This window comes from Herpailurus yagouaroundi, unplaced genomic scaffold (genome assembly GCF_014898765.1).
Source record: "Herpailurus yagouaroundi ecotype Mexico unplaced genomic scaffold, PumYag 159, whole genome shotgun sequence".
In the NCBI taxonomy this organism is placed as follows: domain Eukaryota; kingdom Metazoa; phylum Chordata; class Mammalia; order Carnivora; family Felidae; genus Herpailurus; species Herpailurus yagouaroundi.
The window spans coordinates 34,292,455-34,311,386 of record NW_024412400.1 but is presented as its reverse complement, the minus strand read 5'-3'; the positions used below and the strand labels follow the sequence as shown (position 1 = coordinate 34,311,386).

The 18,932-nt window shown below is 37.7% G+C and overlaps 1 protein-coding gene across 12 annotated transcripts in view; it reads left to right on the top strand.

Annotated features, from left to right (window-relative positions):
• CEP70 (centrosomal protein 70) overlaps positions 1–18,932 on the top strand; it is a 90,492-nt gene that overhangs the window by 39,877 nt on the left and 31,683 nt on the right. For all 12 annotated transcript variants that reach the window (XM_040480299.1, XM_040480303.1, XM_040480304.1 and 9 more), the window contains 2 exons: positions 3,183–3,352; positions 9,943–9,999. In XM_040480299.1, the coding sequence (XP_040336233.1) occupies positions 3,183–3,352; positions 9,943–9,999 (227 nt within the window). The remainder of the gene's footprint in view (positions 1–3,182; positions 3,353–9,942; positions 10,000–18,932) is intronic.

Sequence of the window (18,932 nt, the reverse complement as noted above, 5' to 3'; positions counted from 1 at the left end):
GCCACCCAGGCGCCCCTGGAGTTGTTTATTTTGGATACTGACTCTTATCCTATGTACTATTTGAAAATATTTTCTTATTTTGTTGGTTGTCCTTTGATAGACAAAAGTTTTAAGTTTGGAGAAAGTCAATTTATCTGTTTTTTTTTTCTCCTGTGCTTTTTGTGTCTTATCCAAGAAATGATTGCCAAATCCAGTGTCACTAAGCTTTTGTCCTAAGAATTTTATAATTTTCTTCTAAGAATTTTATAATTTTATCTTGTACATTTAGATCTTTGATCCATTTTAAGTTAATTTTTGTGTATGATGTTAGATAAGGGTCCAACTTAATTCTTTAGTATGTAGATACCCAGTTTTCCCAACATTATTTGTTGAACAAAGCCTGTTCTTTTCCCTTTGAATGGTTTTGGTACCCTTGTTGAAAAAAAATTTGATCATGTATCCACAGGATTATTTCTGGGCTTTCTCTGTTCTACTCTGTTGGTATATACCAGTATCACACTGTTTTGATTACTATAGTTTTGTGATAAGCTTTGAAATCAGGAAGTTTAAGAACCTTAACTTTGTTCCTTTTTTAAGATTGTTTTGGCTGTGTAAGATCTCTTGAGAGTCCATATGAACTTTAGGACAGATTTTTCTGTTTCTGCAAAAAAAATGTCATTGGAATTTTGATAGTGATTGCATTGAGTCTCTAGATCACTTAGGGTAGTATTGACCTCTAAACAATATTAAGTCTTCCAGTCTGTGAATACAGAATGTCTTGACATTCATTTGTGTTGTCTTCACTTTCCTTCAGCAACTTTTTATAATTTCAATGTATGTCTTTTGTCTTCTTGGTTTATTTATTTCTATTTTATTCTTTTCGATCTATTGTAAATGGAATTGTTTTCTTAATTTCCCTTTTGGATTGTTCATTGTAAATACAGAAATGCAATTGAGCGGTGTCTGGGTGGCTCATTCGGTTGAGCATCTGACTCTTGGTCCTGGCTCAGGTCACGATCTCGTGGTTTGTGAGATTGGGCCCCATGTGGGGCTCTACACCAACAGCCTGGATCCTGGTTAGGATTCTCCCTCCCTCTCTGCCCTTCCTTTGCACGCATGCACGCTCTCTTTCTGTCTCTCTCTCTCTCTCTCTCTCTCTCTCAAAACAAATTAAAAAACAAGAAATGCAATTGATTTTTCTGTGTTGATTCTGTATGTTTCTACATTGCTGAATTCGTTTATTCTAACAGGTTTCTTTTTGTGCACACTTTAAGTTTTCTGCATATAGCATCGTATCATCTACAAACATACTTCTACCTCTTTCTAAAATGGATGCCTTTTATTCCATTTCTTGGCTGATTACTCTGATAAGGACTTCCAGTACTATGTGGAATACATAGTTTTTATTTATACAATGTTTTATTTACTTTTAAGACAGAGAGAGACAGAGCATGAGTAGGGATGGGGCAGAGAGAAGGAGACACAGAATCTGAAGCAGGCTCCAGGCTCTGAACTGTGAGCACAGAGCCCAGTGCAGGGCTCAAACTCACGAAATGTGAGATCATGACCTGAGCCAAAGTCGGACACTTAACCAACTGAGCCACCCAGGTGCCCCATAAATGGCTTTTATTATGTTGAGAATGTTTCATTCTGTTCCTGGTTTGCTGAGTGTTTTATCATGAAAGGGTGTTGGATTTTGTCAAATGCGTTTTCTACATCAATTAAGATGATCATATGTTTTTTTTTTCCTTTCAATCTGTTAATGTGGTGTAGTACATTGATTTTTCATATGATGGGTCGTTTCTGCATTCTAGGAATAGATGTCGCTTGGTCCTGGTATACAATCCTTTTAATATGTTAAGGAATTTGGTTTGCTAGAGTTTTGTCGGAGATTATCCACATTAGTGTGTATAATGGATATTGGTTTGTGGTTCTCTTCTCTTGTGTTGTCTTGCTTGGTACCAGGATAATGTTGGCCTCATAGAATGACTTAGGAGAGATACAGTTGATGGTTGTATATTGCTCTTAACACCTACAACCTTGCAAAACTGATGATTAATTCTGGTTTCATTGCTAATGTATAGATAGAGGTGGAACTGGGACAATTATCACTTGGCTCTAAAGCAACTGCCTGACTTCCAGTTGGGGGCTGAGGCAGATGATCACTGGTTACTGGGAGATGTTGTAGTATCAGAAGCTGAGTCCCCTTTTCCCCTTGAGGCTAAGTCTCAGTAAACTTGACACTATGGGCAGGTGAACATGTGCTTAGACAAGTCATTCTCTTTTGAAAATCGTATGTCTTAGTTATAGGCAGGTTAGGTGGGGATGGAGTTTCTCACTGAGTTTAATGAAAAGTGTATTAATAACAGCACTGATAGTGCTGTTGATAATGAGCTTTCAAAGGACATTGAAGGATTGAAGGTAGGGAATAAGGGAAAACCAAGCCAGTGATATTTCATTGAAGACAAGCAAGAGAGTGTCCAAGATTTATATTCCTTTGTATAGATCTTGGGGTATATATTATTTCTTAATAATTAATCCTTGTTAGGGACTTCCTCTGAGTTTGTTGTCTCTCATATTGCATGAGTGCCTAAATTGATCAAATTATCTGAAATCTTGAATTATCATTGATCACTTAATCTGAATTTTAGGGGCACTTGGGTGGCTATCTGACTTGATTTCTGCTCAGGTCGTGATCTCAAGGACATGTGATCAGGTCACATTTTAGGCTCTGTTGTTGGGCTCTGTGCTGGGTGTGGAGCCTGCTTAAGATTCTCTCTTTCTCCTCCTGCCTCTGTCCCTCCCTAGCTCACGTGTGCATGTATGCTCTTTCTCAAAAAAAAAAAAAAGAAAAAAAGAAAACTGAATTTTAAATCCTGGCTTTTGTTAAATCCAATTTGTTAATATTGGTTGTTTCCTGATTATTATTTTCATCTATGAAATTATATCATTTTTATGGACATACTTGAGTTCCTTTACTTACTACCCAAACTTGAATAGACCCAATTAATTATAGTTTCCCTATTGTTTGATTTTTTTTCTGTTTATGACTTATTAATGTCCTTGGAGCTTGCACCCATGTGAAAACAGTTGTTAAAAGTTCTTGAATGAAGCATCTTGATAGAAGCTGTGTACAATGTTATTAGGGCAGCATGTCCTAGAGGTACATATCGTGATTATGTTTTTTGAAAAATTTCTTACAGGCAAAATGTCAGCATTATAAGAAAAAACAAATGGAACAACAAGAGACCATTGCTTCTTTGCAAAAGGATATCTATAGATTAACAAAAGAGGAGGAAGAGCGCATTGTCACTCAAAACAGAGTGTTTGCTTATCTCTGCAAAAGAGTTCCTCATACCATCTTGGATAGACAGTAATGTTTCCTACATAAATTCATATGTGTAGTTTTATTCATTATCATTTTTTAAAACACATTTTATCTTGGGAGTGGTTATATCTCTTATAAACTAGAGGAGTCTTCCTCCTTTTGTTCCCTGCTTATTTTCCCCCCAAAATGTCATTGACTTGTTGAAGAAACTGGTCATTTGTCTTGGAAACTGGTTTATGCTAGATTTGCTTTCTTATTATGTCATTTAACTTATTCTTCCGTCTCCTGTATTTTCTCTAAACTGGAAATTAGGGCTAAATTTAGATACAAATATTTTTGGCAGGGGTGCCTGGGTGGCTCAGTCATATAAGCATCCAACTCTTTGTTTTTATTCAGGCTGTGATCTCACAGTTGTGAGATGGAGCCCCGTGTTAGGCTCTGCCCTGACAGCACAGAGTCTGCTTGGGGTTCTCTGTCTTGCAAAATAAATAAACTCACTCTCTCTCAAAATAAATAAATAAACTTTAAAAAAAAGGAAAAATATTCCATAGGTTGTAATTGCTTCTAATTGTAACATACTAGGCACATATTGTCTTGTTGACTTACTCTTAGGGATACTAGATTGTTGGGGTTAAATAGTAATATAATCTTTCCACTATAAAATTTCCCATCATCTCTTCATCTAATGGTTTCATCCAATTGATGATTTTGCAAAATGGTGATTTTTCAATTCTACTGTTCTTTTTTTTTTTTTTTAATGAATTCTTTCATAAAAAAAGAATCTTATTGACTAGGGGCTGTTTAGTTGCCTTATGTGGTTTGTTACAGGGAAGATAGAATTAATGTTCAGTTTTTTCATTTTATTTCCTACTTTTTCTTTTTTAAAAAATTTTTTAGAGTTTATTTTGAGAGAGAGAGAGAAAGCTAGCAGAGGAGGGGCAGAGAGGGAGACAGAGTCCCAAGCAGAGGCTTGAACTCACAAAATGTGAGATCTTCATAACCTGAGCTGGAATCAAGAGGCAGATGCCCAATGAGCTGAGCCACCCAGGTGTCCCTTAATTCTCATTTTTTAGAGTAAGAAGTTGATGCTGTTATGATTTCCAGTGATAAGCAGTAAGATTTTTTGTTTGTGGCTATCTCTCTTCTTTCTAAAGTTGTTAACTCAAGTATTTTAATAATAAAATTATTCTGTCTTCAGCCGGTGGGAACTTTTTCCTGCTGGTATTATATCCTTTCGACCCAACCGCATTAATCTTTGTTAAATTTCTTACTTTTAGGCAGAAGGCACATTCTGTGCTTTATTATTATTATTATTATTATTATTTAATTTTTTTTTGCCTCAGAGCGCTTTTGTGAAGTGGACTCAGATATTTGTTAAAGCTAACACTAAACATTTAGAATTAACTAAATTCAAATTCAAATTAATTAATTAGACATTTCTTTTAGTTAGGAATGGTTTTTAGAGACCACAGTCTGGATGTTGGGGTTGCTTGTCATGTTTATAATGTTTATTATGTTTTCACTGATTTTAGGACTTTTTAGTGAAGAGTGCAGGGAATTATATATATATTTCTGGGGAGAAAACAAATCATTAATTTTTTTTTCCATCTAAAGTTAATATTACAGGATTGAAAGTCTGATTCTACATTTGTAACTTTCTTTTATGCTAGAAATCCTTTTTCCTAACAATAATATAATACTCATTTGCTTTATTGTGTAATATATGAAAATGGTTTCAAAATAATACCAGAATTACTGCTAACAATAAGCCTACTTATGAAATTTAAATTTCTTTGCAATTATCTTAGACACCAATAATGTATTCTACTAGGATGCAGTCAAATACAGTGTTGTAAAATATCTTGAAATATTTCTTAGTGTGTGTGTCACCTTTTAATATACAGTTAGGTTTATTTAATTTTGTTTTCAATTTTTAGGGATTGCTTTTTTATATTTGATTTACTTTTGAATATGTAAGACATCAATATAATTCCAAAGTCAAAACTAATTATTCGTATTCAGAAAGTTGTGTTTTTATTTCTGTCCCCTTGACCCTATTCCTTACTTCCCCTATGGGTAATTTTAAATGTTTAGTGTTATTTTCAGCAATATCATTATGTTCATTTTTCCCTACCTTTTTAAAGTTTATTTTTTAAAGTGAGAGAGTGCAAGCAGGGGAGGGGCAGAGAGAAAGAGGGATAGAGAATCCTAAGCAGGCTCCATGCTGTCAGCGTGGAGCCTGATGTGGGGCTCGATTTCATGAACTATGAGATCATGACTGAGCCAAAATAGAGGTGAACGCTTAACCAGCTGAGCCACCCAGACACCCCCATATTTCATCTTTTTGTAGAAAAGGTAGCACCATGGTTTTTTTTCATTTAATAGGATAAATGAATTAAATTTTAACTAGTCTTATGTATTTACATAATAGAATTATATTTCTCTTTTACTATAAAAATGAGTTCTCATATAAATTAAAAATGAGTTAAGACTAGATTATTTTGATAATTATTTAAGAGCTAATACATATATATAATTTTCATCCTTTTGAAGGAAGAAAAAGGACAAAAATTTAAAAATTAAAATTAAGATACCATAAATATATAGTTAGAGATAAGTATAAATAAATTTTATTTTATTACTTAAAACAGTTTTTAATGTTTATTTAAAAATTTTTTTTGAATGTTTATTTCTTTTTGGAGAGACAGAGACAGAATGCGAGTGGGTTAGGGGCAGAGAGAGAGGGAGACACAGAATCCAAAGCAGCCTCCAGGTTCTGAGCTGTCAGCCTCAGACCCAGGGCTCGAACTCATGAGCTGTGAGATCATGACCTGAGCCGAAGTCGGACACTCAACTGACTGAGCCACCCAGGCACCCCTTTAATGTTTTTTTTTTTTGTGAGAGAGTGCAGAGGAGGACAGAGAGAGAGAAAATCACAGAATATCCATAGCAGGCTTCAGGCTCTGAGCTGTCAGCAGAGAGCCCTATGTGGGGTTTGAACCCATGGACCGTGAGATCATGACCTGAGCCCAAGTCTGACACTTAACTGACTGAGCCACCCAGATGCCCTACTTTTTTTTTTTTCTTTAAGTTTATTTCTTTTGAGAGAGAGAGAGAGAGAGAGAGAGAGAGCGCACACACATGAATGGGGAAGGGGCAGAGAAAGAGGGAGAGAGAGACTGCCAAGCAGGCTCTTTGCTGTCACCATGGAGCCAGATGGAGGACCTGATGTCATGAACTATGTGATCACAACCTGAGCCAAAATTAAGAGTCGGATGCTTAACAACTGAGCAAACCAGGCACCCCAATATTTTATTTTATTATTTTTATTATTTTTTATTTTATTTTATTTTACTTTATTTTAGAGAGCATGAATGGGAGAGAAAGCAAGAGAGAGAGAGAGAGAGAGAGAGAGAGAGAGAGAATATCTTAAGCAGGCTCATGGTGCCCAATGTGGGGCTCAGTCCTATGACCCTGGGATCACAATCTGAGCCAAAATCAAGAGTCAGATGCTCAACCGACTGAGCCACCAAGGCTCTCCTCGGTGTGAATAAATTTAAAAAAGAGAGAAGCAAAGAAAGAAAAATAGGGGTAAGAAAGAAAAATAGGGGTAAGGAAGAACTAAAAGAAGGAAAGGGAGATGATTATAGTGGCAGAAAGAGGCATATAAGAGAGGAATGAAGGAGGAAGGGGAATGAAGACAAGAACAAAACCAGCCAATTTGAGTGAGTAAGAGGGCAAGAGAAAGAGAAGTATTGGAAGAATTTATGTGCCATCCGAAGTCAAGCTAATTCAGGTGTGAATTTGATGACCTGGAAATTCTCTATTGGATTTTTAATAAAGCTAATTTTCAGTTTGAGATACAGAGCTTAAAAAATTGTGAATTAACCCTATTAGTAATACATGAGTTGGAACCACTATGGCTATTTTTAAAAGTTACAAAGGCATTGGGCAAAACAATATAGAACATACACAGATGAGTAAAAACATGTTTCCTGCCACTGTGGACTTGATAATCTAGCTGGGTAGGTAGAAACATACATAGAAAATAGAAGGCAGATTGTGGTCTGTGCTGTAATGGTGGGGCAAATAGGATACTAAGTGGGCATGATAGAAGAAGAGATTAGTTTCCTTTGAGGAAGATGGGGATGACCAAAAAGGTTTCATGAAGGAGGTAACTTATAAACTTGATTATTAGGAGCTATAGAATTTTAATAGGTAGAGATGAAGGAAAGGTATTTTAGTTAGAGAAGCATGGTGGCAGGAAAACGGAATATATTTGAAAATAGCAAGTAGTCCAAGAGGTCTGGAGCGTAGAGTGCACAAAATGATGATGGTAAGTGTCTTAAGAGACAATATGGAAGGGTGTGCTGGAACTTTGTGAAGGACTCAAACTCCAGGCTGAAGAGTTTGGGTTCTGCTTACTATATAGCAGGAACCAACCCCCCCCCCCCCTCAGGATTTCTGATCAAAGAAATTAAACCCAGAGACAAAAAGACAAGTTACTAATCAGCTGTAGTAGTCTAGGTTGGAGATTGCAAAGGCCTGCATTAGAGCCAAAAGAAAGGAGAACTATGGCAAAGATGGACAGGAATTGTCAAGACTAACTGGCTGCAGATACTGAAAGAAGGAGAGGATTCAAAAATAGCCCAATTTCAAGCTAGGTTTGGGGAAGAGGGATGGAAGATGATGAATTCCTGTGTGGACATGTGTTTAGGTACCTTCCATCAGCCATGTAGAGATACTTGGCCTACAATTAGAAGGGCCGAACTCCAGAGACCTTCCAGATATCAGATAGAGGAAGAAAGAAGAGGGAAAAGAGGAGTTACTTTTGGGCGTCAGGGTAACTAAGGAAAAAAAAGTATTTCAGGAAAGAGAGGTGATAAGAAGTGTTAAATGCTGCCTAATCATTTTATGTGTTTGCCTTCTCACTGTCTTGCTCAGAATTCTCAGTTTGACACACAGTAAGTCTTCCTGAAAAGTTTATTGAAGGTATCTGGTAACAATCAGAATGAGTGAACTTTCCTATGAAGAAAAAGAGGGATGGAGTGGTGGCATAAGGGAGAAGTAGGGGGTGAGAGGGTTTGTGAAGGATATAAAAGAAATTAAAGCATTTTTGCAGAGTAATAGGAAAGCTGGTATGTGTTGAGACGGAGAAAGATTGAAGAGCAAGAATAACCCAGAAAGTTGTATAGTAAAAGCACAATTGGTTGAATAAGCTCTGAAAAAAAGAGATGAGTAATTTTCTTCAGATGGAAAAAAAGTATGAATTCTTGCTTTAAAAAGAATAATGTGGGGCTCCTGGGTGGCTCAGTCGGTTAAGCGGCCGACTTCGGCGCAGGTCATGATCTCGCAGTCTGTGAGTTCGAGCCCCGCGTCGGGCTCTGTGCTGACAGCTCAGTGCCTGGAGCCTGTTTCAGATTCTGTGTCTCCCTCTCTCTGACCCTCCCCCGTTCATGCTCTGTCTCTCTCTGTCTCAAAAATAAATAAACGTTAAAAAAAAAAATTTAAAAAAAAGAATAATGTGAAAACATTGTTATTTTTTTAAGGGTTTTTAAAAATTACAAATGCAGCACGTTTATAAAAATTCAAACCGTATAAAAGTGTGTAAAGTAAAATACTATGTATCTGCTTACCCCTCCTAATTCCCACATTCCAGAGATAATCACTTGTAATACTTTAGTTTGTGTCCTTCCTGGGGTTTAACAACAGGAGTGCCATTGGCATTTTGCAGAGGTTGGTTCATTGTGTAGTAGGGCTGTCAGTTCATTGATGAACTTTTAAGATCCTTCCCTCTCCCCAACTAGTTAGTGTGACAACTAGAACCATTCCCTAGGTTATGGTATTATCCCCCACTTAAGAACCCATAGAGTTGGGCACCTGGGTAGTTCAGTTGTTTAAGCAACTGACTCTTAATTTCAGCTCAGGTCATGAGATCAAGCCCTGAATCAGGTTCTACGCTGTGCCTGCTTGGGATTCTCTCTCTCCCTCTCCCAGTGCCCCTCCCCGATATGTACTCTCAAAAACAAAAACAAAAACAAAAACAACAACCCACAGAGTTCTTATTCAAGATAAAGACAACATCACTTAAAATTATTTCTTTTTAAAACAAATAGAGTAATATTCTACATTTGGCTATGCAACGTTACTTTTGTTCCTTATCAATTTTTATTAGGACATACAAATTTACACCATTTCTTATGTGCTTCATTGTTTTCTATAGAGCAGATGTGTCATTATTTAACTTTTCCTTATTGAAGAACAGTTAGATTATTTCTGGGTTTTTACTCTTGTAAATAATGGTGCATTGGATAGCTTTGTTCATTTTGAGTTCCAAGCTTAAGCAAATATATCTGTGGGAGCAGTTGCTAAAGGTAGAACTGCTGGGACAAGGAAAATATTCATTTAATATGTCGAGATATGAAGTTTGTGGTTATTTTAAAACCTATACTTTGAAATTAATATAAAATATATGGCTTAATATATGGCTTAATATAATGCTTCGGGTAAAAAAATCACATTTTTAAACAAACTTGGTGTTTGTTTATCATTGTAATTTGAACTTATATAGAGACAATAGTAGTAAATGCTCCAATACCAAATTTTGAAAATTAAGTCTATCTTCTGTTTTCTAGGTTGCTTTGCCTAATTGATTATTATGAATCTAAAATTAGAAAACTTCATAAACAAAGGTAAGACTAATCATGTATCACAGTTTTTTTATTAAAAATTTTTTTCTAATGTTTATTTATTTTGGAGAGAGAGAGAAACAAAGCGCAAATGGGAGGGACAGAGAAAGAGGGACACACAGAATCTGAAGCAGGCTCCGGGCTCTGAGCTGTCAGCACAGAGCCCAACGTGGGGCTCAAATCAATGAACCATGGGACCATGACCTGAGTCAAAGTTGGTCTCTCAACCAACTGAACCACGCAGGTGCCCTGTATTACAGTGTTTAAAGTTATTACCTAGTCATGAATCACACCAAAATTTTTTATAATCTCATGAAATTTTAAATATATTTTGGAAATCTTCCTAATATAACTATGATTTCCTTTTTTTATAAAGATCTTGAAGACTGCATTTTACTTTTTATGTTAAAATTTATTGCATTTATTTTAAGATATGTGTATTTAACAGCCACCAAAATATTGGTCACAGAAGAAACAGTATTTAGTTTGTTGAAGTATTATAATTTGTTCTATGTCATCTAGCCACTGGACACTTACTGAGTGTATCCACAGGGTACATAAGATTTGACTAGCTGCCTACCAAAGTCCAAACTAATTAGACTTAAAGGAGATAAAGGTAAAATGTCATAGTGAAAAATCAAACATATAGAGTAAAACACACTTATCACCTCTGATTTAAAAAATAAGGGTAGGGGCGCCTGGGGTGGCGCAGTCGGTTAAGCGTCCGACTTCAGCCAGGTCACGATCTCACGGTCCGTGAGTTCGAGCCCCGCGTCAGGCTCTGGGCTGATGGCTCAGAGCCTGGAGCCTGTTTCCGATTCTGTGTCTCCCTCTCTCTCTGCCCCTCCCCCGTTCATGCTCTGTCTCTCTCTGTCCCAAAAATAAATAAACGTTGAAAAAAAAATTTTTTTTTTAAAAACATGCAGATAAATTATCTACTCCATTCTTATATTCTTGCCCCGAGAATAATGACTCCAGAAACACTTCAGCCAATAGCAGAGTTGTGCTGGTTGCTGATTCCTTCTAGCACCTTGGGCAGTGTAAAAAAATAAAAGGGGGGGGGGGGACAGGATGGAGAGAAAAAAGAAGGAAGGAAAGACAAGAACAACTAATGATAGAGCAATTCCTAGTTTCATTCTTTTCAGAAAGTAGCATTATATCAAGTAACTTCAGAGACTTCCCTATTTCCAAGTGAGAGTGTGTCTTTTAGATGGTGTTACATTCTACAGAGATGGGATGATTTGGATATGGTTCTTACCTTGTAAGATTTTACAATCTAGTAAGGGAGATAAAATGTAAACACATTAATAATTAAAAATAATATTAAAAAACACTAATACATATAATGTAATAATAAAGTAATCACTAAAGTAAAACAGACAGCAATATAGGAATTTAAAACAAGAACAATATCGTTTTGGATAGAGTGACTAGGGAAGTCTTTACAAAGCAGATGAGGGTTGTATTTGAGCTTAAAAGTAAAATTTGGGAAAGCAGAAAGGCAAAAAAGGTAGTCATTTTAGACTGCTTGGATGCTATGGGCAAAAGTGCATAGGTCTAAGAGTGTAGGCTTTTTTTCTTTTTTTTTTTTTTTTTAATGTCACTGTGATTAAGCCAATTTGGCTGGAGTTCAAGGGATTTGTAGTAACCTATAGAGAGTAGTCTTTCACATACAGTCCCAAGTAACCTAAAAATGAATGAGAAGCCATCATTTGCCTTGGAAAGAAGGAAGATACTTTTTCCTTTAATACAGAAAACCTGGGTTTTTCAGGTTTATTCAGGGTTCTCAAGAGAAATAGAACCAATAGGATATATACTGATGTAAATAGAAAGATTTATTTTAAAGGAATTGGTTCATGTGACCCATCTTGGATCATGAACCCATATATAAAAGACCCACAGGTAATATCATCCTCAGTGGGGAAAACCTTAGAGCTTTCCCCCTGAGGTCAGGAACACCACAGGTATGTCCACACTCACCACTGTTATTTAACATAATGTTGGAAGTCCTAGCCTCACCAATCAGACAAAAGAAAAGGCATCCAAATCAGCAAGAAGGACATCAAACTTTCACTCTTTGCAGACCACATGATACTCTATGTGGAAAACCCAAAAGGCTCCACAAAAAAACTGCTAGAACTGATCCATGAATTCAGCAAAGTTTCAGGATATAAAAATCAATGTACAGAAAATGGTTGCATTTCTGTACACCAATAATGAAGCAGCAGAAAGAGAAATCAAGGAACTGATCCCATTTACAGTTGCACCAAAACCATAAAATGCCTAGGAATAAACTTAACCAAAGAGGTGAAAAATCTATATATTGAATACTATAGAAAGCTTACGAAAGCTACTGAAGAAGACACAGAGAAATGGAAAAACATTCTATGCTCCTGGATAGGAAGAACAAATATTATTATAATGTCGAGACTACCCAAAGCAATCTACACATTCAGTGCAATCTCTATCAAAATAGCACCAGCATTCTTCACAGAGCTAGAACAAACAATCCTAAAATTTGTGTGGAACCACAAAAGACCCTGAATAGCCAAAGTAATGTTGATGAAGAAAACCAAAGCTGAAGACATCACAATTCCAGACCTCAAGCTGTATTACAAAGCTGTAATCATCAAGACAGTATGGTACTGGTACAAAAACAGACACATAGATCAATAGAACAGAATAAAGAACCCGAGAATGGACCCACAAACATATGGCCAACTAATTTTTGACAAAGCAGAAAAGAAAATCCAATAGAGGGGTGCCTGGGTGACTCACTTGGTTAAGTGTCTGACTTTGGCTTAGGTCATGATCTCACAGTTAATGGTTTGAGCCCCATGTTGGGCTCTGTGCAGACAGCTCAGAGCCTGGAGCCTGCTTCAGATTCTCTGACTCTCTCTCTCTCTCTGCCCCTCCCCTGCTCACACTCTGTCTCTCTCTCTCAAAAATAAATAAACATTAAAAAAATACATGCAATAGAAAAAAGACTCTTTAGCAAATGTGTTGGGAAAGCTGGACAGCGACATAGAATGAACCTGGACCGCTTACACCATACACAAAAATAAACTTAAAATGGATGAAAGACCTAACTGTAAGACAGGAAGCCATCAAAATTTTAGAGAAAACAGGTAGGCAACAACCACTTTGACCTTGGCCCGCAACAACGTCTTACTTGACATGTCTCCAGAGGCAAGGGAAACAAAAGCAAAAGTGAAATATTGGCATCTCTTCAAGATAAAAACCTTCTGCACAGCAAAGGAAACCATCAGCAAAACTAAAAGGTAACCGATGGAATGGGAGAAGATATTTGCAAATGACATATTGGATAAAGGGTTAGTATCAAAAATCTATAGAAATCTACCAAACTCAACACCCGAAAACCAAATAATCCAGTGAAGAAATACTTTTCCAAAGAAGACATCCAAATGGCTAAGAGACACATGAAAAGATGCTCAATATCACTCATCATCAGGGAAATAAAAATTAAAACCACAATGAGATACCACCTCACACTTACCAGAATGGGTAAAATTAACAACTCGGGCAACGGCAGATGTTGACCAGGATGTAGAGAAAGAGGAACCTTTTTGCACTGCTGGTGGGAATGCCGTTCTGGAAAACAGTATGGAGGTTCCTCAAAAAATTAAAAAAAGAACTACCCTACAACCCAGCAATTGGACTACTAGGTATTTATCCAAAGGATACCAAACTGTCTATTCAAAGGGGCATGTGCACCCAATGTTTATAGCAGCATTATCGACAGTAGCCAAAATATGGAAAGAGCCCAGATGTCCATCAACTGATGAATGGATAAAGATGTGTTGTGTACACACACACACACACACACACACACACACACACACACTCTTTCTCTCTGGAATATTACTCAGTGATGAAAAAGAATGAAATCTTGCCATTTGCAACAATATGGATGGAACTAGAATGTATTATGCTAGGCAAAAATAAGTCACTCAGAGAAAGACAAATATATGATTTCACTTATGTGGAATTTAAGAAACAGATGAACATAGGGGAAGGGAAGCAAAAATAAGATAAAAATGGAGAGAGAGACAAACCATAAGAGACTCTTGAATACAAAGAACAAACTGAGGGTTGCTGGTAAGGTGTTGGGTGGGGGATGGGCTACATGGGTGATTGGTGTTAAGGAGGGCACTTGTTAAGGGATGAGCACTAGATACTATATGTAAGTGGTGAATCACTAAATTCTATTCCTGAAATCATTATTATAGTATGCTAACTTGGAATTAAGTTTAAAAATAATAACTAAAGGAATTGGTTCATGTGCTTTTGAGGCAGGCCTGCAGGCTGCAGATTTAGGAAAGAATTCCTTCTTGTGGGTCTCAGTCTTTGTTCTTAAGGCATTTAATTGCATGAGGCCCTCCCACATTATCAGCGGTTCTCCTTTACTTAAAGTCTGTTGATTTATAAATGTTCATCACATCTGAAAATACCTCACAGCATTATCTAGACTGGTATTGGACTAAACAGCTGGGCAGCAAGGCCTAGCCAACTTGACACTAAAATGTACAGTCATAGTATGTAAGAGTAAAGGGAAGGAAGGTGAAGATTTTAATGGCTTGAGAGGTTGCAAACTTAAGCTTACACAATCAAGAAAATAATGAAATTGAGGGAAGCAGGTTAGGTGAGGACTGTGGCAAATTGGACAGCTATGTACCATCTTTCTAAAGAGGGCCATTACCACATACTCTAGCCATTTGATACCTTTTAAGAATGTGAGCTCAGTGTGGCTAGATTTGCCTAGGAGTGTTTTGAGAAAAATTACAAGGTTATATTTATAAATAAGATTTTATTTAAAAAAATTTTTAGGGGTGCCTGGGTGGCTCAGTCGGTTAAGCGGCCGACTTCGGCGCAGGTCATGATCTCGCGGTCCGTGAGTTCAAGCCCCGCGTCGGGCTCTGTGCTGACAGCTCAGAGCCCGGAGCCTGTTTCAGATTCTGTGTGTCCCTCTCTCTGACCCTACCCCGTTCATGCTCTGTCTCTGTCTCAAAAATAAATAAACGTTAAAAAAAAATTAAAAAAAAATTTTTTTTAATGTTTATTTTTGCGTGCCTGAGAGAGAGTGTGAGTGGGGAAGGAGCAGAGAGAGAGGGAGACACAGAATCCGAAACAGGCTTCAGGCTCTAGGCTCTGAACTGTCAATACAGAGCCTGGTACAGGGCTCGAATCCATGGACCATAAGATCATGACCTGAGCCAAAGTCAGATGCTTAACCGACTGAGCCACTCAGGCGCCCCATAAATAAGATTTTTTATATTCACAATTAACTCAATGATTTAAAAAAAATATTATATGTCCACAGAGTACAAACTGATGGTTGCCAGAGGGAAGGGGAGTGGACAGGTGGCCAGAATGGGTGAAGGGGAGTGGGAGATAAACGCTTCCAGTAGTGGAATCAATAAGTCATGTGAAAAATAGGGAAAGCATAGGAAATGTAGTCAGTGGTACTGTAAAAAGCTATGGTGACGGATGGTAGGTACACTTGTGAGGAAAGAGAACATGGAAGTTGAATCACTATCATTGTGACACATTATGTATCAACCACTCATAAAAAATTAAAAAAATAAAAAAACATTGTCCAAATAAAACACTGTCCAAATAAAAACAAAATATTGTCCAAACGGAATATCACTTCCAACCCTTGAGCTATGTCTTTAGTAAATTCTTTTTTAAAATGTTTTTTTAATTATTATTATTATTTTTTAAGACAGAGACAGAGCATGAGTGGGGATGGGGCAGAGAGAGAGGGAGACACAGAATTGGAAGCAGGCTCCAGGCTCTGAGCTGTCAGCACAGAGCGCGACGCGGGGCTCAAACTCAAGAACTGTGAGATCATGACCTGAGCCAAAGTCGGACGCTTAAACGACTGAGCCACCCGGGCGCCCCTGTCTTTAGTAAATTATAATCTAGATTCAGGCATTTGCAAACTTTTCTGTAACGCGCCAGACAGTAAATAATATAGGCATTTTGGGCTGTGTAGTGTTTCACAGCTATTCAACTCTGCTGTTGTAGCACAAAGCCAGCTGCAAATTATATGCAAATGAATTGGCATGGCTGTGTTATGTAAACCTTTAATTCGAAAATCCACAGCCTGCATGTACCCCACAGGCAGCCATTTGCTGACTGGATAGATGATAGAGTTTGGGATCTTTTTGTAAGAGTAGAGAAGATTTAGCATAGCTATCATTTGAAATCTGCCAAGTGGAATATGGTATAAGAAGTTGCCTCTGAAGTTGCGCAGACTGGGGTTGTCTGACTAAAAATGATAAAAGGATTGAGGCCTTTGTGGGGAGGAGTGTTGAATTTGGTTGTCATGAATTTTCAGTAAAAATGCAGGGTTGAGGAATGAGAAGCTTGGGGGAAAGGAATTACTTTTTCACTTAGCAATCCTGTCATCACAGGCCTAGCTGAAGTGAGATAGTTTGGCCTATACAAACGTTGCTCAGGCCAGATATTTGGATTGGAATGTCTCTCATTAAGGGAGAAGGAGAAAGGAAGAAAATAGGAGCTACATTATAAACAATCTTCTTATAGATGAAAAAATTAGAAGTCATTTAAACTTGGCAGTGATGAGTCTCCAGAGAAGAGGGTTTTTCAGGGTTCATTGACTTCATAAACTCCAATAGTCTCCTTTCTGGGTGCCTGGATGGCTGAGTTATTAAGCATCTGAGTTCAGCTCAGGTCATGATCTCACAGTTGTTGAGTTCAAGCCCTGCTTCAGGTGAACACCAGCCCCGGGTGAGCCCTGCTTCTCTCTCTCTCTCTCTCTCCCCCCTCTCTCTCTCCCTCTCTCCCTCTCTCCCTGTCTGTCTCTTTCTCTCTCCCCCCTCCTCCTCTTCCCTCTTCCGTCTCCCTATCTGTCTCTCACTTATACCCTATCTCTCTCTCTTTCTCTCTCTCAAAAAAAAAAAAAAGACTCTTTTCCTCTGCCTCTCTCCCCCACTCAGACTCTCTCTCTCTAAAATTAAAAAACAACAGTCTTTCTTAGAGTGAGTACTCACTTGCTAGTGAGATTGTAGCAACTTCAAGGTGGATTTGGTATCTATAAATAGGGTATTATTATCACCTGAAGGAGCAGGAGTATTGTAAAAGAAGGGTATACTTGACAAGTACACCCAGAGCTGCAGTCAGAAGCGCCTGGCTCAAGAACTCTGACCACCCCAAGCCTTACCCGGTTGTCCTGAGGCCTGAAGGGGATGAGTATCTCACCACATCTATACTCCTTCTGCACAGTACACCTATGACACACTGTGTGGGGGCTCTAGTTCAGGGCACAGGTGTGCAAAGACTTCCAGAGGGACTTTGAAGGGAGTTTCTGAATACTATGGACTGTTACTTTCTGTCTCCATACACGAGCAAACTTGAAGCGACGATCAAGGCAGCAGAAATGTAAATGTAAGAGTTAACCAGCTGGGGGGTGCATGGGTGGCTCAGTTGGTTAAGCGTCTGACTTCGGCTCAGGTCATGACCTCACTGTCCGTGAGTTCGAGCCCCGCATTGGGCTCTGTGCTGACAGCTTGGAGTCTGGAGCCTGCTGCAGATTCTGTGTCTCCCTCTCTCTCTAACCCTCCGCTGTTCATGCTCTGTCTCTCTCTGTCTCAAAAATAAACATTAAAAAAAAAAAAGTTAACCAGTTGGAAGTCTTAGAAAACTGTAAATACACTATAATCTCTGAAAAAGAGGAAAAGTACATTTTAAAATGATAGGTGTTCAGCTATATAACTTTACTTTTCTTTGCCCAGTGTTAGTAATTCAGTATAGATTACATGACCTAAATTGCTAGTTATTTGTTAGTATTTCCCTAACTTGGTGGTTACAATTAAAGAGCCAAGGAAGGTAGCATAGGAATAAAATATACTAGGCTCAGATTTTCTTTTGGGATGTCAGAGACATTTGAAAAACTACCCCAGGGAAAATGGTTCTATAGTGAATTAGTAGTTAGGAGAAGCCCCCTTGTTTAATTCCATCTTTCTCATTAGATAGAAATTTTATTTTATTATTCTTTTTTTTATTAAAAAAATTTTTTTTTTCAACGTTTATTTATTTTTGGGACAGAGACAGAGCATGAATGGGGGAGGGGCAGAGAGAGAGGGAGACACAGAATCGGAAACAGGCTCCAGGCTCTGAGCCATCAGCCCAGAGCCTGACGTGGGGCTCGAACTCATGGACCGCGAGATCGTGACCTGGCTGAATTCGGACGCTTAACCGACTGCGCCATCCAGACGCCCCTATTTTATTTTTTTATTTAAAATTTTATTGAGATATACACCATTATCATACACCATAAAATTTACTCATTTAAATTGTAAAATTCAAAGGTTTTTCATATTTTCACAGTACAGCATCTTAGTATTCACAGTACATATCCTACTATATTCACATTTGTCAACCCTCATCACAATCTAAATTTTAGAGCATTTTATTAACTCCAGAAGAAACCTTCTGACCACTAGCAGTCACTCCCAATTTTTCCCAAAGCCCCCAGCCCTTGATAACTCCTAATCTACTTTTTGTCTCTATAGATTTTCATATTCTGAACATTACATGTAAATGGAACATACAATATGTGGTCTTTTATGACTGACTTCCTTCATTTAACAAAATGATTTAAAGATTTATCATGTTGTAGCATGTATCAGTTATTTCATTCCTTATTGCTGAATATTTCATTGCATGGATGCATTGTATTTTATTTATCTATCATCAGGTAGTGGGCATTTGGGTTGTTCTCACTTTTTTTTTTTTTTAACTTTTTTTTTTTTTTTTTCCAACTTTTTTTTTATTTTATTTTTGGGACAGAGAGAGACAGAGCATGAACGGGGGAGGGGCAGAGAGAGAGGGAGACACAGAATCGGAAACAGGCTCCAGGCTCTGAGCCATCAGCCCAGAGCCCAACG